The following is a 23,614-nucleotide window of genomic DNA, read 5'->3' as shown; positions in this document are numbered from 1 at the left end:
ATGATGGGCTGTACAGGTTCTGGAATGCTAACTGTAAAAAATGTACATAACATAATATAAACATACACATAGTTAAAGGTTTAGTTTAAATTTTAGCCTGATTTTGATTATATGTCAGTTATATAGGTTTAGATCATAGGTTTTCATCATGACTAAATTAAGTCGAAACATTAATGAAATAAAAATGCTTACTTTATTCAGAGTTACCATTGTTGTGTATTTTATGAAAATACTCAGTGGTTCCTACAACTAAAAGATTTCCTGGCAGTATGCTGCCACACTACGCAACTCTCCCTGGAAGTCTTGTTAAAAAAATAATACTATATATTCATATATACTGTACCTGTAAGAATCTATTACCAGAATGCCAATCTGCTATCTCAGGATGAAGGCCATTGCACTGTTCCTTTTCTGTAAATCCATTTGCCAGAGAGCAATGTGCGTTGACAAATCTTTCCACGGTAAGCTGGTCTCCAACAATCCCCTGTTCACCATACTTTCCATCAGTTTCATCATCATTCAGACCGTGGGGCACGTACTGATGCAATTCTTTGATGACGTTAGTGATACCATCTGCATCATTTTCGTTCTCATAAATGAGACCCATAAATGTCTAGAGGTACGTTCATAACACATAAAGTTAAACTGACATTTATGGTACACATAACAATACCTATATATTATGGATGGATAAGTATAGGTTTAAAGTATTATGTTCTGCCAGCTGAAAATCAAAATAGACAGAAAAAAATTTCCTTACAGTATCTGTCTTCTTTGCCATCTCTGAGCTGTATTTATGTTGAATATGGGACGTGACAACATCAGCAAGGAATTTCAGACATGGTATACTATCCACAAGTATGCGACCAACCAAGGTGATAAAATTCGACCTATGCAGTTGATGGTCACCATCACTTGGTATGAATGTCCCATTCTCAAGCTTCATAATTGCAGGACCATTCTTCTCATCACTGAACTCTATGCCTCCAACACGATTTTCTGTTGACATCACAGAAACAAGGTGAACATCAATGTTCTGGTGCTGTTCTGTCATATGGTGTACATTCTGCCGGTAGTCAAAGTTGTCAATGGTTATCTTTCGTCCAATGTCGCATGATAGCTGTGTATCTGCTTCATTCTCTCTAATGAACTGACACTGGTTGTCAACAGCTTTTAAAATCTTGTCACGATACCCAGATCCATATTCATCCAGCTTCTTGTAAAGATATGAATGCGATGTCATAATTCGTAGTGTAGCCAGCCGTGCAAGAGTAGCCTAAAGTATTATAATATAAGATTACAAATGGAAAGTATCAGCAAAGAACTTATTGTGTATACACAAATTTAATTTTGTAGTGCTATCCTGCAAGCACATGATGTTATGTACACAGATTAAAATTGCAAACTAAGGTGCATTAGGCAGCATATTGCACGTTGATCACCTTAGTAGTGTTATCAGTATGTTAGATTTTTATTGTATCTGCGCGCTCTGCGCTCGCAGATACATTGCTATCGGGTTTGAAAGTTTGTTAGGTTAGTTTTGTTGTCCGCAGCCAATGAGGGACGACGTACTTAAACAGCAGCCAATCGACCAACGTTTTAGATCCGTATGCATTTTTATGCGACAAAAGTGAACAAAACCGTTCAATCAGTATTTGTGGATACAAAATGGCCGCAGCGAAAACCGAAAGGTGTATTTGGATTTTTAATTGCTACTATATTGCAAAATTCGCTAAAAAATAATGTTGAAATAAATTATAAGAGTTGAGTACGCCGGTATTCGTTCAACTATTTTACTTTATTTGCCCGGGGTCTCGGCGGTCGAGCGAAATATGTATGTTATCTGGTTTCATATTATTGAATTTATAGCATTCAAGCATAAAATTATTGAGACTTCAGAGACAATTTTATGTGTTTTACGAACCTAACCATGTCGTTAACTTTTATAATTACCATATTATGTTGTAAATTTTCACATTCATTCAGAAATGTTTATCTTGCTGAATACGTGTAGAACATCCCAGAAGAAATAAACTAGGCCGGCCCGTGCAAGCTACATTTTTGATTTTTCCAGTACTACACTTATATTTGCACTTTAATTAATGTGTTAATTTGGAAAGAAATTGAACAGTTTGAAAGGTTGCATTTTTCTACCGAAACAAATTATGCTTAAAGTTTAACAAACATGTAATGCAAATGAAAATGCCAACAGTCATCATTTAGTATAATATTCATATTATTTTATTCAAATATCAACATACACCAAGTCACCAATGAAATGAAATACCAGGATGAGCTGTGACTGCAATGTTTACACTACAAGCCTAGGCCAGCTCTACATCCAGGGGTGTAACTAGAATGATAATTGGGGGGGGGGTGAATATTCATATATTCAGTTCTGCCCCATGGATTTCTATTGTTAGGTATTGCAATTACAAAAGAAATCTGTGGGGCAGAACTGGATATATGAATATTCACCCCCACCCCCCCCAATTATCATTCTACTTAGGCCACTGTCTACATCTAGCTTTGCACTTAATTTTTGTAGCCAAAATGCATTTTGGTGAGGTCTAGCTTAGGCAATCTAGAACCAAAAGAAGGGGGTGATCCAGATTTCCTGGTTCAAGACAGGCTGAAATCACAAAAAAAATTGTCCAAAGGTACACCTAGGGTTGTAGTGTAAACACTGCTTTAGTCATAAAACCATATGACTAAAGTTTTCGTTTTTTGTCCAAATATTTTTATAAACCACCAATGAAACAAAATATCAACATTTAATGTTAACTTATTGTTAGTGTTAACTTATTGGACTAAAATCATAACTAATAGTTACAATTTTATGACTAAAGTTTCAGTTATTTGGCTAAATATTTCCTTAAGCCACCAATGAAACAAAATATTAACATCTAATGTTAACTTATTGGGATACTTAATGGACTAAAATTGTAACTAATAGTTACAATTTTAGTCCAGTAAGTATCCCAATAAGTATCCAAATATTACCATGCACAAAGTCACCAATAAAACAAGATAGCAACATGTATAAGTTATGTATAAGTTAAATTTTTAAAATTATTTATCTAAATATCAAGTCATACAACTGTAATGGCTGAGGCAATCTTTGTATACCTTTGGTACGTGAGTTCTATGGTAGGTAGAGTGAGCAAAATCTCAACCAGAATGCCCTCGGTCATACTGCTGAAATCAACATTTTGCAGGCCATTCAACACATCTTGAAAAAGAGTTATGTTCAATTTGTCAATGGCAGATTTGAACAGAATATGTGCGTACCAATGTCTCGGGCAATTTTTAGCTCTTTGTTTCATATGGCAATTAGTGCACTCAATAATGATACTATTGGTAGCTTCAATCTTCTGGGAGCATTTAACACAGCACAAATATGAAGAGACTTTCTCTACACCTAAAATTTCTCCAACAACTGTGGTAGTATTACAGCTATGGTGACTTGAAAATTCAGGTGTAATTGGAAGAATCTCTTGAAAAGGGTCTGTTGAAGTGATTGTAGTGCCACTCTTAGCTGTATTGACATAAATTTCCTTTGTTAGCTTATCTTTTTTAACCCGAACATTGTTAAACATATATGTGCTTCCTTCAAAAACTTTATCGCCAAACTCCTGCCACAAAATGACTTTAATTGTTCCACTGGGATCAACAAGCATTCCTTCTACCATAGACAATCGTCCAGATTGCACTTGTTTTGACTTATTGAGCTTGGTCACCTTTCCTTTGAAAGATACCAACTGGCCCACACACAATGTCTTGACTGTAGACAAATTAATCACTGTTGGCATGTCAGTTTTTGGAAAATCAACTGTAGGAATTTCTTCAAGAGATACATCATTGGCCATAACTAGGTCTTCAGCATTGGCTTTTGTATTGATCTCAAATTTTTTTACTTTTACTGGGCTGCAACTCTGACTACAATCTAAAAATCGTTTTCTTTTCTCACGGGCAAAGCAAATACCTCGAACTGTTTTGGCTTTTGTTTGCAATATAAAATCAAAGTAATTACCACTTTTTACGGGAGAAACATTATGTACATAGCCCACAGCTATACCTTCATTGAAATTAGAATCAGAATCTTTATTTTGTGAGGAAACTTGCTCAGGGAGTGGTTGAACATGTTCTTTCACACCAGTAGATGGAGGAACTTGCTCAGGGCATGGTGCGAAAGGGTCCTTTGCCACCTCAATCTTTTCACAACCAGACACTTCACTGGTACCACTAGGCACAGCCATGGTTGAATCTCCAGCACTTGTCTCGTCAAAAAGTTGAGCCAGTATTCCTTCTTCATTTAGCATTTCTTCCATATCATTATCATCATCAAGCAAAAAATCTTTCTCATCATCTGATGCCATAACTTGTTATAAACAGCCTTAATAAATGAACAAACTAGTCTTTGATTGCTTGTTGGCATTGCTTACTTGCTGACAAAAAAATTAATAACAATTTTTTATATTTGTACACATAAGAAACACTGTGGAAACACTGAGGTTTATGTCTTAATCTGGCAATTAATACATGTGGTGTTTTTACAAATTGATGACATAAGCTGTTAATTAACAATGCAAAATTTCTCAAATATTATTATACTAAAGCTCTGGTACTAGAAATACTCGCGTATAAAGAAATTGTTAGAGAAATAAAAATGAAATTTGAAAACAAAATGGTTTAAAAAATCTATCAAAAATGAAATACATTATAATGATTAAATATATAAAATACTAAAAATAATATACGAAACTAACGAAAGCATATTTCAGTGGAAAACCATAGTTTGTTATAAAGGGATATACAAAACTGCAATTTTTACCGAATTGTTGCGAGTTTAGCTGTCAAAGCTCAATTTTGATCGACGTTTTCTCGAGAGTATAAAAAGGAGGTCGATATTTCGATCTTTTTGTGGCAATTTGAATATGGACATTCCCCAAACAGTGATAACTCATTCCCGATTATAAGGATTACAACTGAATAACTTACTTACCAATTTTTAATACTTTTCAAACGTTGATCTTTCAATAAACAACTGTGCAGCAAAACTGAGCTTACTTGCCATGAGCTTACGATCCACTGAGCTATATACTGGGCTCTCACAACGAAATTGATGAATTCCTCAAAAATTTCTAAAAATTTCCCCAGATTTCCGAAGAATTTAGTATAAATAGCCAAATATCTGTTTGTGCTCAGTCTTCGACTACATTGTTTTCCCAATCATATTTTGAGTCATTATTCAATATATAGTACAATCAGTATAAAGCTGACCGCGCGCGTAAGCACTAAACAATGTAGTCGAAGATTGAGTGCAAACAGATATATGGAGAATACCCATCATAAGGACAACTCCATTGTGTTTTGTGTAAGTATGATTCGTAAGATTCGTCACGTAGCCTATACCGTAAATGGACTATTACTCCCATGCCAATACGTAATTTTTGAATATTGGCAGGAGGATGATTGCGCCTATTTACGCACTTGCTGAGTGACGAATTTGACGAATCGCATTTACGCAAAAAAATGGAGTTGTCCTGATGGGTATTCTGTGCCACGGGTGTTACATCCTGGCATTCCCAGGCAAACGGCTTAAGAGCTTTTTTACATGGAGCGAGTTATCCCGACTAGGCGAGGTAAAAACTGCATATAATGAAAGACTAATGTTGTGATGCGCTTTTTACCTCACCTACCCGGGATAACTCGCTCCATGCAAACAGGGCCCTAAGGGAGAGGGTCAGTAGCGATGTACATGTAGTCTAGTGCCAATGGCCTAGTGGTTTGTTTTCTCTTGCAGAACGTGTGGCGTCAAATTCTGAACAATCCTATTTTCTTTTCCAAATTTAGCCATTTTTCGATTTATCACACTCTGAAATTGAACAGACACAATTGGCTATTCCATTGGATCATGATTAGATCCAGGAAATATTTGAGGGTCCCCTTTTATTTATCTCTTTAGTGCATTTGTCCTTATTAATAATACGAATGCCTGGGAACGACGATGGTACAAACATAGCTATAACAGATATTTATAGTATATCTATGGGTACAAATGCTGTACCCAGCAGTCAGGACAGTGAACTGACCCAGGACAACTGAGATGTTCAAGCGTTTAGTGGATGGAATATAGCCGACCCTCTTTCTCCGCCTGCGATCTTGCCACTTGGCCACTTTATATAGCTCAGTGCATTCTCCCATATTATTTTCTGGGCATTTCTATTAATGCATTTCTAGCTTTGCAGCTTGCACTTTTCCTTCTTTTGCTGTACTTTTAGTTATATTGGGACAGTTATAGAAATGGATGTGATATTTGGAGTCAATTTATTACAGAGTAAAGAGGTAAGTGTGGTTAAAAAATTAAAAAATGTCTTCATGGCACTTCGGGTAGAAATTGTGCCTATTAGGAGGATATTTATAAACAAGCCTCTTCGGAGGACACCAAACAAGCCTCTTCGGAGGACACCAAACAAGCCTCTTCGGAGGACATTAAGCATGCCCCTTTGGCGGGCATCAAATAAGCCTTCTGTGAGGACACCAAACAAGCCTCTTCGGAGGACATTAAGCATGCCCCTTTGGCGGGCATCAAATAAGCCTTCTGTGAGGACACCAAACAAGCCACTTCGGAGGAGACTTCAGAATTTTATGACGCAAAATAAGATTTTTTGCAAAAGATATAAGCCTCTCCAGAGAGGATATGGTAGTCATGTTATAGTTTACAGGAATGACAATACTAAGTGCACGAAATTTGGCAGTTGTAATCTTGTATTTTTTGGCAATATTTTTTGTCATAGTGTAAAACCTTTATATGCGAACTACCAATACTGTCTTTCTAGTAAGAAATTATTACTTTCAGGTGATATTGAGTTAAATCCGGGCCCAGTGCATACCACTGTAAACAGCGAAGGTGGTATAGTCCCATTAACTCCATATGTAATATTAAAACGCAGATTACAAGGACTTGGGTTAAGACCACTGGATGTTGGTGGTGATGGTGATTGCTTTTTCAAGGCAATTTCACACCAGTTATATGGAGATCCCAATCATCATTTAGGTATTAGAGCTGCAGGTGTCCAATATCTAAATGAACACCCTGAGAGATTCATTGAAAGTAATGTTGAGAATTCCTGGATGACATACCTTGCAAACATGTCCACACAAGGAACATGGGCTGATCATATAGTAATACAAGCAGTTGCTGACATGCTTACTATAAAGATTTTTATTATAGAATCAGATGAAAATTTTGCTGCATGCACTGTTATAGATCCTGTAACTCCCCAACAACAACCAACAGTTGTTTATGTTGGTCACTTAGGTGAATATCACTATGTCTCAACTTTGCAAATCACTACAACACCATGTGTATCAACACTTCATAACCAATGCAGTATTCCTAAGACTTCTGAAGATAATCAAAAAAGACAGGCATGTACAAGAGAATACACAAAAAATAAAAGTTCATCCTATTCTTCTGGTAATACTCAGAAAAAAGCAGCATATATGAAAGAATACATGATAAGAAAAAGATCATCCCAAACATCTGCTGATGAGCAGAAACATAATGAGTCTATTAAAGAATGCATGAAAAGAAATGGATCATCTCAAGCTTCTTATCATAAGAAAAAAAAGGCAGTATACATGAAAGAATACATGAAAAAAAAAGAGCATCTCAAACCCCTGAAGATAAGAAAAAAAAAGCAGCATACATGAAAGAATACATGAAAAAGAGAAGATCATCTAAAACCCCTGATCACAACAAAGAACACAGTGAGCGCATGAAAGAATACATGAAAAATAAAAGAGCGGTAAATACTTCTCTGGACAGAAAAAAGTGTAATGAATATTTGAGGAACTACAGGAAAAACAAACAAGCTGAAAATGAGAATCAATCTTTAGAAAAGTCAATCTCAAACTTTCATGATATTGTCTCAAAAGGACCAATTTATGAATGTACGTGTTGTGATCAACTTTGGTATAAGCACAGTGTGTCTTGTGCTGCTCGACTGAGGCAAAGAAGTCCAAATATGCAAAAATATCTTTTGCCTAAAGTAAGTGTTGATAATGTTGAATGGCTTTGCAAGACATGTTATAAGTACTTAGCAAAAGATAAAGTTCCACCCTGTGCTGCAATTAATGGAATGCAATTTCCAAAAAAACCAGCATTTTTTGACTTGAATGAACTAGAATGTAGGTTACTTGCTCCTAGAATAGCATTCCAGAAACTTATGCAAGCTCCTAGGGGAAAACAGTTGAAAATAAATGGCAATGTTGTCAATGTACCAGCAGATATAATGAATACTGTTAGCATGCTGCCAAGACTGCCAATTGAAGCTGCAACCATTAAAGTCAATTTGAAGAGAAGATTGCAATACAAAAGCTCAGCTTTGTCCTTGAATGTAAGGCCTAACAAGGTAGTACAAGCTGCCCAATGGCTTATTGATAACAGTAGTCTTTACCAGGAGGAAGGTATAACTTTTAACCATAGATGGCTTCAAAGCAGTCCCAACATCTTGTTAATGCCTAATGAGGGTTGCATTGAAAAAAATGATTCTCCAGACTTAGCTTGTAATACACATACCACAAAATTAACACCTGAGGAGGAGCAGTGGAGTGAAGATGAAACAGAAATACCTGCTGGAGTCACTGACACTATGTTAACTGACCCAGACTTTGTGACTGACAGTGAGCGTCAGTATATTTTAAATGTTGCACCAGCTGAAGGTAGCAGACCTATTAGTATATTCCGCGATAAGTACTCAGAGGAATTAGCATACCCAGGAATATTTCTTGGACAGAAACGACCTGACAATACAAATAGACTTACTGATGTTCATTATAGTGAAATTTGTAAATCTGAGTTGAGAAGATCTGACCGAAGGGCTGCAATGTGTGTAGAAAATATATTTTTTAAAACAAAAAAACTGCAAATGAAAATTTTGCTTGGGCAATCTCAGGTTGCTTTGAGAAAATGCCAACAGAGTCAGAATCACAACAAAATTACCGCTGGGCAACTTAAGCAGCCAGGTGCAGTAGACAATATCATTCACCATGATCAAGGGTTTAGATTTTTACGAGCATTGAGGGGTTCTCCGCCATATTTTGAAAAGGCCAAAAAGGATATATTTGCAATGATAAGGCAATTAGGTCCTGCATCATTATTTTGTAGTTTTTCGTCTGCAGAAACTCAATGGATTCATCTGCTTAGAATACTTGGTAATCTTGTTGATCACAAGGAGTATACGGACAATGAACTTAGAGACCTGAATTGGGAAGAAAAAAGCAGGTTAATTCAAACTGATCCAGTAACTTGCTCAAGACACTTTGATTATCAAATAAATCAATTCATACGAAATTTTCTAATGAGCAAAGCTGCACCTTTAGGTAAAATTGCAGACTGGTTCTATAGAGTTGAATATCAACAGAGAGGATCACCACATATTCATATGTTAATATGGCTAGAGAATGCTCCTACATTTGGGAAAGATTTTGATTGTGATATTGTCGAATTCATTGATAAAATAATAACATGTAAAAAGCCAGTTGATGATTCAGATTTACTTGCTCTTGTAAACAGACAAGTTCATCGTCATTCTCATACATGCCGAAGGAGGCCAAAAGTGTATGTCGCTTTAATTACCCACAACCGCCTATGAGATCAACCAAAATTCTATATCCATTAGATGTAGATGACATGGATGATAATGAACTTGACCAACATAAAGATATTTGGAAGTGCATTACGAAACAATTAAATGACATGAAAGATGGCGACAGCATTACATTTGACCAATTTTTGAATAATATTAAAGTTACAGAAAAAAACTATTTGTTAGCTATTCGATCTACCCTCAAGACACCAACTATATTCTTAGAAAGAAAACCAAATGAACTGAGGATCAATAATTATAATGCTGCATGTCTCAGCGCATGGCGTGCCAATATGGATATTCAGTTTGTACTTGATGTATATGCATGTGCAATGTACATTGTATCATACATATCTAAAGCTCAAAAAGGCATGAGTGAGCTGTTGAGAACCGCTTGTGAGGAAGCAAGACGAGGAAATTCCAGTATTAAGCAACAAGTGAGAGATATTGGAAATAAGTTTTTAAACAATGTTGAAATAAGTGCACAAGAAGCAGTATACATAGTACTGCAGCTGCCAATGAGGAAATCTTCTCGCCAAGTAGTATTTATAAATACTTCACCTCCTGAAGATAGAGTTCAGTTACTAAAACCATTGCAGGAGATTAATGATATGGAAGATGACTCTGATGAGGTTTACGCATCTGGCTTAATAAAGCGTTACATTAAACGACCTGTTAAATACGAGAATTTGTCTCTTGCAGATTGGGCTGCGTGGTATGACTCTACTGGTAAGCCATATGTGAAAACATCTCGTGCTTTAGATATTGATAATTACCCACTTGAGACAAACTTTGGTGATATTGATGATAATGATGATGATGATGTTGATCATCATAATGACAAAGACGGAAGCGAACAAAACAATAAAAGAAGATCTAAAGCTAAAATTATCCGAAGTATCTGTTTTAACAAAGTGGTTGACTCTGAAAAACATTATCGTGAACTCATAATGTTGTTCACCTCATGGAGGAATGAAACAACTGATTTAATAAAACATTACTCATCTTATGAGCAACATTATTTGCAAGTAAAAAATATAATAGATGATCAAATGAAATGTTATGCAATTTGTAGTGAGGATATGAATGAGATTCAAGAACAGCTCAACAATATGGAAAATAATGATGAAAGCTATGACCTTGTTGCTCCAGCAACACAAAACATTGAGCATAAAGACAAGTCAGAAGGTACGCAAGACCTTCATCCAGAGTTTAACGAAAACTATGACCTATCCACTGATCTTGGAATTCCTTCAACTGCCGCTAATACTGAGCAGTTGATACTAAATGAAGAACAAGACAATGTTTACAGAGAAATGGTTCAAAAATTAAACAAAGAACAAAAAGAGTTTTTCTATCATGTGTTACACCTTGTTAAAACCTCTGACGACCCATTCTACTGTTTCCTCAGTGGAGGAGCTGGTGTTGGCAAATCGCATCTTATTAAATGTCTCTATCAAGCAACACTGAAGTATTATAACACTAGAGCAGGTGATGACTTCCATCAAGTGAAAATATTAATGCTTGCGCCAACCGGCAAAGCTTCTTACATTATTAAAGGTGTGACAATACACAGTTCACTTGCAATCCCTGCATGTCAATCATTAAAAAATTACAAATCACTTGATTCCAGTAGATTAAACACCTTACGGTGCCAACTTGGAGGTCTGAAACTTATATTTTTGGATGAGATCTCAATGGTTGGCAGTACAATGTTTAATATTCAAATAAATAATAGACTCAAAGACATCAAAGGAAGCAAAGAAGACTTTGGTGGTGTAAGCATCATTGCAATAGGTGACTTATTTCAACTAGAACCTGTTATGGATAGGTATATATTTAAGAATCTGGACAACTCAGAATATGGCGTTCTTGCTCCGAACAAATGGCAAGATCACTTTAATATGTTTGAATTAAAAGAAATAATGCGACAGAAGGAAAGCAAAGTGTTTTCTGAGATATTAAATAGACTTCGGGAAGGAAAACACACAAAGGAAGACATATTGAAACTCAAAGAAAGAGTGATAAAAGAAAATAGCAGCGCAGATCCTATGAATGTCCCTCATTTGTTCATACAAAATAAAAAGGTAAATGAATTCAATGAGAGAGTGCATAATGCAGGACCCAGTGAAAAGTTTTCAATCAAAGCAATAGATAGTGTTATCGGTGCTAACTCTGTTCAACTTCGAGATAAAATCTTAAGTCAAATACCAGATGATCCGAGGAAGACTAAGCAAATTGTTTCAAACCTTAAATTGTCAGTAGGGGAAAGAAATGAGATAGCATTAAATATACGGACTAATGATGGCATAACAAATGGTGCTGGCAATGTTGTTAAAAAGATTGAATTGAACCAACAAGATAAGCCATCTGGTGTAATATGGGTTCAGTTTGACCACTCAGATGTTGGTGAGAAGACCAGACATGAAAATAGACATCTGTATATTGAAGATATTCATTCCACATGGACTCCAATAAAACCAATCACTACTCAGTTTGCTGTTGGAAGAAACAAAACTGCACAAATTGTAAGAAAACAGTTTCCTCTGAGACCTGCAGCAGCAAAGACAATTCACCGTTCACAAGGTGACACTGAAGAAAAAATTGTTGTAAATTTCAACACTAGAAGAAAAATCCCTCACATACATTATGTTGGTTTGAGCAGAGTGACAACAATTGAAGGCTTATACATCACTGATCTTTGCGAAGATAAAATAGCTGTCAATCCGCAGGTGGTAGCTGAGATGGAGTTATTGAGGAAAGAACGTCAACTGACTCTTAGTGTTACTCCTATCTACAAGACAGACCAGATCTCATTTAAACTATGTTATTTAAATGCACGGTCATTGCATAAACATATTGATGATGTTATCTATGATTTAAATTTCACAAATACTGACATCAATATTTTCTCCGAAACTCGATGTATCAGCTCAGATAATGATGGTATGTACTGGATTGATGGTTATACTTTGTTCAGAAATGATAGTCATTCTTTGACCTCACGACCTTTTGGTGGCATGGCAATTTTTAGCCGAGTAGAATTCTTACCAGGATATCCAGTTTCTAATAATATTAACGGCATTGAAATAACTCTCATAAAAGTGATGATTCTTCCTCATGTTACCATCATTGGTATATATCGATCCCCCAGAATTCCAGTACAACAACTGTGTTCAGCAATAACTACAGTTTTGACCTCTTCAAACTCCAAATTTAACATCTTCATTGGTGATTTCAATATCAATTGGTTGGATGAAGAAAGTAGAAGACCACTGTATGACATTTTTATCAAACAGAATAACTACAGACAATTAGTTTTCAATGTCACTACAGATAATCAGACGTTAATTGATCATATATACACAAACTTGCCAGAATCAGAAATTACTTCACACATTTTAGAAACTTATTTTTCAGATCACAAAGCAATATGTGCATTAGTCAATTGTTTTCATTAAAGCAAATAATAAGCGGCATAGTTGGCAGAAGTTTAGCTAAACAAAGGTTGATTGTCACTTTATCACCAGGTAAGAAAACGTTTTAACCACAAACCCCCCCCCCTATTTTCTTTTCTAGCTCCTTTTTTAAGTCGCCACATTATCATTCTCCTTTACAAAATTTAATTTTCCTTTTTAGATGAATGCAACCTTTTTAAAGAATGTATTGGCATATCAACAATGCGACATTCCTCTTGCACAAAATTTAAATGCAAACTCCATGGCTATCATGAAACAAAGAAAGAAATCATATCTCATTTGGATAATGGATTGATCGAATTTATTAGAATATTGGAATGTGCAAAAACTAAACTTGTGATCAAACGATATGAGTTTTATCAACGACGCAACTTGTACGGATTTCCTGCAGTATAGCTATGTTTTTTCTACTGTGGCTATTCTAAAACTGGAACTGAAATTTCCTGCTGTGTTTCAACATTGTCTGCAGTTTCTACGGATTCCAATTGTGACCTATAAGCCTAATTCACTACATTCTTTTCAAGAAACACTGGTGATTCAACCATTACTCCTGCCCATTGAAGCGTAATGAACATGATTTTAACTGTATCGCGTTGTATTGACATTATATTCTGTCTGATTCCATTATTACTGTACTTTTGACCTGTCATATGATATGGACTATAAAGGATAACCGTATATTCTAAAAAGTTACTTTTAAAATTCACTTGTTATATATTGTTGGCACTAAGTACTATTTAAAATACGAGCGGCCGATCTGTATGGGTATTTACATTGTAAATCGTATTTTAACGTGCTTGTGAAATGAATAAATTAAGCTCATTGCAAATTATCGCCAGTGGAAAACCGCCTTAATATTCGCTATTTATTGAAATCCAGACATACACAAGACGTGAGACCTGTAAGACGTAAAAACTTATGAAACTCTCATACGTCTGTAATTATTTGTTTCTTTCTAGCGGCCCATTATATTGATATCAAGCCGTTTATTCGTGTCGCCGTCCTATATGCTTAAAGGACCCTAACCTGCTTGCCGCACGCAGATACATGTACGCTTAGCGTACCTATTTTTATCAATTGCACACATATATTATGTAAGCATGTTCCCTCGACTTTACCCTAAAATTCATAAACATAACCATGGAAATAAATAAACGTTGTTTCTACATACCTGCCACCCTGAGTGATAATTGAATATTGTAATCAGTAGCTGTAATGCATTCATATACTTTGACCTATTTTTCAAGCAAATTGCTGCAGCCATACCAACAGCAGGCGACCAGAAATCTTCTCCTAGGCGTGCATTCTTCTTGGATCTACTTCGAGTGTTCACAGAAGCGGCTACTAGCACAGAGAATGCCAATGGTGCTCTTTCCTTCAATTCTTTGTTGAGGCCTTCGATTGAAAATTTCAACATATCTTCTTTGGTTGGGCTTCTTAGGCAACTGGGATTTTTCTTCGAACAAAGATTTGTACACTCTCGATCCACTTCTTTTAAAACTAACAGTTGGAGTTGTTTCTTTAGGCTGGCACTCTTCCACGCTGCGCGAGCTATCTGCTTATATGTTCCTCGCACAAGCATTTTTCCCAGAGATTCGAGATCCTTTGACAGTTTTCTTTCGTATTTTTTACTTGGCCATTCAACTCTCACAGACACAGTGGTGGATTCGGGATCTTTTCGAGGATGAATTGGTGACACAGGCCATTGCGGATTGGCGTTGATAATTGCTGGCCTAGTTGCTTGGCGTATAGGTGAACTACAAAACGGTTCAGTCCTCGGTTCAGTCTGCGATTCTGTCCTATGCAAACGTTCTCCTTCGTTGCCACGATGTACCTTCACACCAACACCATCAGTTTCCAAACAAATCTCACTTGTCCTCTTTAGCGAAGAACTCGACGAAGGAAGTTTAGTATGGATATTTGCATAGAATGCATCGATTGACTCGATTTGTTCGAGAAGGTTTCTTCGTTTCTTTAGCTTTTTCACGCAGAACGCGCAGACAAAATCACTTACTCTTTCTACTTGGACAGGTAAACTTTCAAGTTCAGGAATGATCTTAAAAGCCCCCTTGCCTTCGACGCGATGTTTTTCAGTAATTTTGACAATAACAAGCAGACATAATATACATATGTCCGACATGTTTTGATCATCTACATAATTTTCGCTTCTCCACGCCCCCTAAACGTCATGCTATAATAGTCATTTAATCTGCATAATTTTGGCGTTCGAATAAATTATAGAACACGTTAAGTGTCGCTGCTGCACAGACGCTTATGAGCGCCCTCATTTTGAAATTCGAGCCCCCTTCGATCTCACCTTTTGTCGGTGGCTCACCAGCGTCTGTGACGCAGGCTAAAGTTACTGAAGTTTTAAAAAATTTTAACGTGACGTCACAATGCGGTGCTGTGACTAGCCCAGTGAGACAACATATGCAATTTTTCACCAAAGTTGCTCAAATCTATTTTGACTGCCCCATCCTGGTCTAAATGCAGCCTTTATTAAAATAAGGTTGGGCTGTCCATGTGCTAGTTACCAGAACAACAACCAATAGTTTCAGAATAACATGGAACAAACCCCCCCTTCCCCACGTCCCATACGTTATGAAAAACAGCAAAGCAAAATAGTGGAAGTAAAGCTCAGAACGGAGTGCAGCCAAGCATTTTACACCCTCAAATTAGTTTACCCGTCCAGAATAATTCAGATACCCACCAGCCTATTCCAACTCGTATTACTTGGAGGAAAGAGGCCAGAAACAACTGTAGAAAATTGAAAAAAAGGTCAAAACTGTTATAACACTCAGACGAAAGCCTATTATCACAAAAACAACTAAGGACAGATCAGACAACGAGTTCGAGTTGTCTATGAGCGAATAGTCAACGAAGGCGAAGCCTGAGTTGACTATTCGCTCATAGACAACGAAGGCGAGTTGTCTAATTGTTTTAGTATACACCCTGTACCTAGATATATTAATTTCGAGAAAATAATCAATACACCGCAATTGCACCGAAAAATAATTTAATTAATTCAATTTTATACGGTCGCGCGAGCGAATTTTTCCCAAACGTTCACCATCACGAACAGGCAATGGTTGAATGTAGGATTCCGACTATTGTCTATTACAAATCCTACATTCTGATTGGCTACTCAACCATTGTCTATTCATCTTCTAACAATTTGCCCCCTACCGAAAGCATGACCCCTCAAACTGTATCCATATCGCTGCGACTGCAAAAGTAGCGAAATTAATGTTACCAAACGTTATGTCTCTCGTTCCTAAAATCAGTGAAGTTAAGGAATTTAGTATATTATAACTGATTTTATAACTGAAACCTATATATATATATATTGTTTTACACATGTTGTATTACGCTCACTGCGCATGCGCGGTTAGAGCACTCTAGGAATTGTGTGGAGAGTCTCATCGAGAGACGTTCACCGCAAGCTTTATGCAAAGCTCACTTGTATAAGTTTGAGCACTCTGGTGACTTCACTATACAATTCCAACAATGTGTAACCGTACGTCCTGTGTCCCAAGTGCAGGAGTCACCATTGCGCTCTGGTGATAGCCGGGAGGGCACATTGTTTTACATCGGGACGAGGTGCTATAAGTTTTATCGCTTTCAGGACGATATCATAAATGTCCCTCGTTCGCTGCGCTCACTCGTGACATTTATGATATCGTCCCTCAAGCGATAAAACCGATATCACCTCGCCCCTCATATGATAACCTATACATATATATATATATATATATATATATATATATATATATATATATATATATATTATATATATATATATATATATATATATATATATATATTTATATATATATATATATATATATTATATATATATATATTATATATATATATATATATATTATATATATATATATATTATATATATATATATATATATATATATATATATATTATATATATATATATATATATATATATATATATATATATATATATATATATATATTATATATATATATATATATATATAGATGATGATGATATTATATCCAATATAATATTTCGTTGTCCGTACTTGAACAAAGAGTGCTCAATATCGAGGTGTGATAGAGCAATATATTTATATTTATATTTAATCTTAAAATATTTTCATCGCTACACTGTGTTTCACGCTTAAAAGCGATCTTCAGGCGAATGGATACTATGATTTTATAACTAACGGTTTGCTGACGCGTTGAGATGACTTGCGCGTGCGTTTGCGATTTTGAATTTTTGCGCGCTGAATTTATTGCGGTGTCTACACTTCGCAAACAATTCCGATCGTTTATTCAACGCTCTGTCTTTGCTCAATTCAAGGATATGAAGTTTCTCCTCCAAACACAGATTACATCTTTTTCCACCAGCTCTACACGCCGGGACTTGCTTTAAAAGGGACCACTTGATAGAGAATTGTCTCTCGCTTTCTTTCAATATCCAAACATATTTCGAAAGTTCCGTTTCTGTCGAGTAGCGCGCGTTGTTGAATGACTTTTTGTGGTTAGAGAAACGGTTCTTGAAGCTTCCTGCTGTCATTCCAACATATTCTTTCGTATCGCCGTCGTCGGTTGACGTAATTTCAGCTTTGTAAACCACGCTCTCTGACAAGCATTTTCCTGATAATGGACATTCTTCTTTGACGCGACAGTTGCAGTTTCTTTCGCTGGATGGATCGTTTCGTCTTTGTAACACACGGTGGTTGTGGTTTGAGATTGAGGTTTTTACGTTGTTCATGCAGGAGTAGCTGACCTTTACCGTATTACGATTAAAGATTTTGTGGAGACGCGACGTCTTAGGAAAGTGCTTGTCAATCAATGCAGAAATTGTGGGCCACGTTCGTCTTCACGTTCTTGCTGAAGGGGGGATTGAACCAGATGATCTTTCTCTTACGGTTATTGGTAGATGAACGGTCGGGTTTGGCGTTATTGATTGTGTAATGTAGTTTGGCTTTATAATAACTGCAGTTGAGAGCATTCTCGTAGAATTGCGCGGCTGAGTTGAAGCTTGACTCATCGGATGATAAACTTGATATTCGTTTGTTTACTGATTTCGGAAGTTGTTTAATGATGGAGGGAGGATGGTTGGAGCGGCTGTCAATGTAAAGAGGGTCGTTGTTTGGCTTTCTGTATGGGTGATAGCTCTCTTCTTGCAAATTGAAGGTGACATCGAGGAAGTTGACGATGTGGTTGTTTACTTCAGCTGTGATTTTTAAATCCAAGTCATTGAAAATGCTGTGTAGCATTTTCCTTGCCAGATCTGCTGATCTTCCTGCGGTGCCTTCTAACAGCAGTAAACCGTCGTCTCGATATAATCCGATGTTATCTTTGCCAAATCTTTTAGAAAGCTTATTTAGCACATACAGTCCGACAATTTCACATATTTCTGCGCCATCAAAGCTGCCCATTGTTACATCGAATAGTGAGTTGTTGTTTCGTTTTACCCACGTTTTGTCGTCGTAGAAAAGTAGCGATTTCCTCGAGTGCTTGATAATTGAAATGTGGTCATCAGAGATTTCTGTTAAAGATTTTGCCCATGAAATGACCCTATCGAATAGATCTTCAGTGATTGAGGGATAAAACTCGACAATGTCGAAGGAGAGAAATGTATGATTGGGTTTGTTGTTGATGGAATGGAACCAGTCAATGACAGATTGTGTATTCTTCCATTGGTTGACGTTTAGGATAGATCTCATTTTGTCGTTGATGTTGTCGAGTACTATTTTGCTTACTTTTCCGAGTTCGCTTTTGGAAGGATTAATGAGGCGACACTTAGGATGTGATTCAAAGTTATCTTTGTGGTCTTTCAAAGTGATGAATGCGTTCTTTTTGGCCATTGTGTCCACACGATCTGCAATTGAAGCCTTGCTTGTTATGTTTTTTAGTTCGGCGTTGATCTCTTCAGTTAAACTATCCTTTCCTATTTTGTAGGATTTTGTTACATTTTCTTTCATTAGCTTGTTATCCAGCGAAAGAAACTGCAACTGTCGCGTCAAAGAAGAATGTCCATTATCAGGAAAATGCTTATGTCAGAGAGCGTGGTTTACAAAGCTGAAATTACGTCAACCGACGACGGCGATACGAAAGAATATGTTGGAATGACAGCAGGAAGCTTCAAGAACCGTTTCTCTAACCACAAAAAGTCATTCAACAACGCGCGCTACTCGACAGAAACGGAACTTTCGAAATATGTTTGGATATTGAAAGAAAGCGAGAGACAATTCTCTATCAAGTGGTCCCTTTTAAAGCAAGTCCCGGCGTGTAGAGCTGGTGGAAAAAGATGTAATCTGTGTTTGGAGGAGAAACTTCATATCCTTGAATTGAGCAAAGACAGAGCGTTGAATAAACGATCGGAATTGTTTGCGAAGTGTAGACACCGCAATAAATTCAGCGCGCAAAAATTCAAAATCGCAAACGCACGCGCAAGTCATCTCAACGCGTCAGCAAACCGTTAGTTATAAAATCATAGTATCCATTCGCCTGAAGATCGCTTTTAAGCGTGAAACACAGTGTAGCGATGAAAATATTTTAAGATTAAATATAAATATAAATATATATATATTAATATATATATATATATATATATATATATATATATCCAAAGAATTGACTGTAACAAAGAGTTCACAGAACTTGACAATGGTTGAAGAGCGCTCAATACCATTACTGGCAGAGCGAAAATATATTTATTTATTGAAAGAAAATAAAGCTAGTCTTTCAATAAATAAATATATATATATATATATATATATATATATATATATATATATATATATATATATATATATATATATAAATATATATATATATATATATATTATATATATATATATATTTATATATATATATAAAAAAAAGTTTGTCTCGGAAGCAATGAAGATCAGACAAAGGATATCAAACAACACTAAATCTAATCATTTTGCACAAACGTTTTCGCTTTATTGAAAGCTCCTCAGGTGCTGAATACTTTGTAAGAAATGAGTTGTGATATCCTATATTTACATATTTCACTGGTTTGCCACTACGTCACTACACGTGTGGTGTTGGATTACTTAATGGTAATTATTTACATAAATATTTCACACAAACAAAGATATGAAAACATATAACAAAATCTTACATAAACTGCATGGTATTATTATTGACATGAATTTAAATCCGGCTGAAGTATAGTTATAATGTCTCTTTCCTTCGACTCCCTGACTAAGCGGTCTGAATGACTGTCACATTGATAAATCGGCATAATCTGGAAGTTGCCATTGCTACATTTTCTGATGTGCTCACTTACTGCTAAGTGGCAATATTCTTTATGGTTTATTTGCTGTCTGTGTAGCGTAACTCTGTGACGGAGATTTTCAGTTTGGCCGACATAAAAACTTTTGCATTTTGTGCAGAGTAGAACGTATATAACGTTCCGCGATTTACAATTCATCTGACATTTTATATTCCACGCTTTGCCGTTCTTCAGTTTGATATCAATTCCGGTCACTATGATTGCACAGGTACCGCATCTTGTTTCTCCGCATTTTGTCACACTGCTGGCAGTTCTCTCGGAAACGAACCGGGCTTGTGTTAGTTGTTTCTTCAAGTTTTTTGGCTTGCGGCGGCTGACAATAAACTTCGTACTTTCCAGAATTGTTTTCATGTTCTCGGAGTTCTCTAGGAATTGCATGTCCTGTTTTATCTTATTGATTACTTGTGGGTTGTTGGGATTATGTGTCAAAACCAGCGGAAGGATCTTTGCGTTGTCATCTCTGTTTTTTGGTGTTCTAAGTTCGGCCATTGGTAGAGAGGTTGCTTTCTCTATTCCCTTTGTGATGAGGTTCTTAGGGTAGTTTTGTTGTAACAGGAATTTTTCGAGTTCGCGGAGTCGTTTTGTTTTGATGTGTGGGTCTGACACAATGCAACATATGCGGCGAGCCAGGCTGTAAGGGATGTTGGTTTTCGTGTGTTTGGGATGACACGAGTTAAAGTTGAGATATTGGTTTGTGTCAGTTGCCTTGTAGAAGATGTCCGTATTCAACTTGTCATCTTGCTTGTACACTAACACATCTAGAAATGGGAGCTTGGCGTTGTCAAATTCTACCGTGAAATTGATGCTTTCGTGGAGACTGTTTAACATAGCAAGTAGTTTCCTCAGATCTTCCTCTGATTTGTTCCAGATTGTGAAACAATCGTCTAAATATCTCTTGAAAGCGCGTACAAATTCCTCCTTTTGTTCTTTACCAAATCGCGTTTCGAATTCTGAGTACAGTTTCTCTTCCAGGTATCCAAGTACGAGGGTCGCATAAGTTGGGGCCATTTTCGTCCCCATCGCTGTTCCCTGAATTTGTTGATATAATTTATTGTCGAAGTGGAAAGTGTTTTCTTTCAGGACAATTGTAATCGATTCCATGATGAATTCTTTAGAAAACGATCGGTTGAGAGAATTTCCAAAGTTGTCAATCCAGTATTCGATAGCTGTAAGGCCGAGTTCATGCGGAATACTCGTATATAGGTTGACAACGTCAAATGATACAAGGAGTGCGTTATCATTGACTGTTTCTGGGAGGTGGCTTAAAAAATCGAGGTCATCGCGGATGAAACTTGGTACATGTTGACACAGGGGCTTCAAAATTATGTCTATCAAATTGCTCAATCGATGTGTGGGTGACGATGGACCAGCAACAATCGGGCGAAGTTTCAGATCTGGTGGCGCTTGTATCTTGATGTACGTGGAGTTTTGTTGTTCTATGGCTTCTTTTACGGCTTGTGATTTGTGGATTTTTGGTAGTCCATAGAAGTTGGAGGTTTTCCAGGCGAAATTCTGCAAGTAATTTTCTCTTTCCTTGTTGTTTCCTTGTCGAATTTTTTCAAGTGTGTTCCAATTTTTTTGATGATTTATCATCATAGTTCGTGTCTGTCAGTTCTGCGTAGTGTTCGTTGTCGGCCAGCATTTCTTGTATTTTAGCACGATAAAATGTTTTGTCCATGACCACGGTCGCTCCGCCTTTATCAGCCTCCTTAATGATAATTGTGTCATCGTTTTTCAATTTGTCCAATGCGTCTTGTTCGGCTCTGGATAGGTTGTTTTTCTTCGCCGTTGTGTCGTGTTTATGGTAGTTCGCTGTTGCTTCAATAAACATGTTGAGGTATCTATCTTCTGACTTTGGTGGTACAAAGTTTGATGGGTTTTTCACCAACGATTTGTCAGTATCTTCATTTGGTCGCTGGTTGTTAAAAAATTCCAGTAGACGCATTCTTCTGGTAAATTCCTGAATGTCAGTTTTTAGTTCACTTCGATTCTGTTTCGGCGTTGGAGTGAATTTGAGACCTCGTTCTAATAGATTGATTTCTTCATTCGATAATTCTCTCGAAGACATGTTGATATATATATATATATATATATATATATATATATATATATATATATATATATATATATATATATATATATAAGCAACAATGTGCATTGTTATATAGGTGCTGTGTATTTTAAATGTGATTGGTTCATTCGTAGTCACATGACTTTAAATAAATGCAATGTTTCCCGCCAGGGAAACAAGTGAAAAATTGTTTCTATGTTTCTATGTTTCTATGTTTCTATGTTTCTATGTTTCTATGTTTCTATGTTTCTATGTTTCTATGTTTCTATGTTTCTATGTTTCTAAGTTTCTATGTTTCTATGTTTCTATGTTTCTATGTTTCTATGTTTCTATGTTTCTATGTTTCTATGTTTCTATGTTTCTATGTTTCTATGTTTCTATGTTTCTATGTTTCTATGTTTCTATGTTTCTATGCATAGCCGAAATGAGCGACATCTGTGCCCCTAAGCAACAACACTTAATGTCAGCGGATTCAAATTCACACATGCGTATTCGACACCAATCGGGAAATTGAATATTTTAACCTTTCGCTTTAAGGTCATGCCAGTGAAGTAAAATTTGCTGAGGAATCTCCAAGACAAAATTAGGCTTTTTAGGTATTATATTATTTTGGTCGTTTACGTCGCTAGCCCTTTCAGAGAAAGTTATATTTAAGTTAAATTTTAAATTTTCAACCATAATACATCGTGTATAAATAGCTTATTCCAGATCAATGACTTTTTCCCGCAAAATTTCAAATTTCCCGCAAATTCGCGTGATAACATCAAGCAAAGCTTGAGTTCCAGCGGTATTTGGCGATAGAAGACATGCGCTAAAGAACTTAGAAGCATGTTATCTAAGATGAGAATGAAACGAACTTCAAAAAAATTGTTTTGGGGAAGAAATTGACCAAAATATCACCAAGTTATTGCCATTTCAAGCGAAACGAAATCCTTTATTAGACATGGATGCTTTAAGGGGCTGTTTACATGAGCCCGGTTACCCGAGATTCAACGAAGCGTGAGAGGACTTTGAGGTATTGAAATAAGTCTTTATGACACCTAACAAGCACATGCTATTGTTGTGGTGATTATACGACTGCCAGGATCATGTTATCT

General features: G+C 36.4%; 1 protein-coding gene across 1 annotated transcript; it reads right to left on the bottom strand.

Moving 5' to 3' along the window:
- Positions 1 to 22,004: 22,004 nt before the first annotated feature.
- On the bottom strand, positions 22,005 to 22,514 carry LOC114525116. The gene has a single exon (XM_028546322.1). The coding sequence runs from the start codon at positions 22,512 to 22,514 to the stop codon at positions 22,005 to 22,007; it is 510 nt and encodes a 169-aa protein (XP_028402123.1).
- Positions 22,515 to 23,614: the final 1,100 nt, after the last annotated feature.

Source organism: Dendronephthya gigantea, unplaced genomic scaffold (assembly GCF_004324835.1).
Source record: "Dendronephthya gigantea isolate DGI-Jeju-01 unplaced genomic scaffold, DenGig_1.0 000033F, whole genome shotgun sequence".
Classification (NCBI taxonomy): Eukaryota; Metazoa; Cnidaria; class Anthozoa; order Malacalcyonacea; family Nephtheidae; genus Dendronephthya; species Dendronephthya gigantea.
Note: the sequence above shows the minus strand (reverse complement) of the source record. Positions and strands in the feature narration are given on the sequence as shown.

Excerpts from the sequence above, each read along its gene's own strand:
- LOC114525116 (XM_028546322.1), bottom strand. The coding sequence starts at position 22,514 with ATGTCTTCGAGAGAATTATCGAATGAAGAAATCAATCTATTAGAACGA.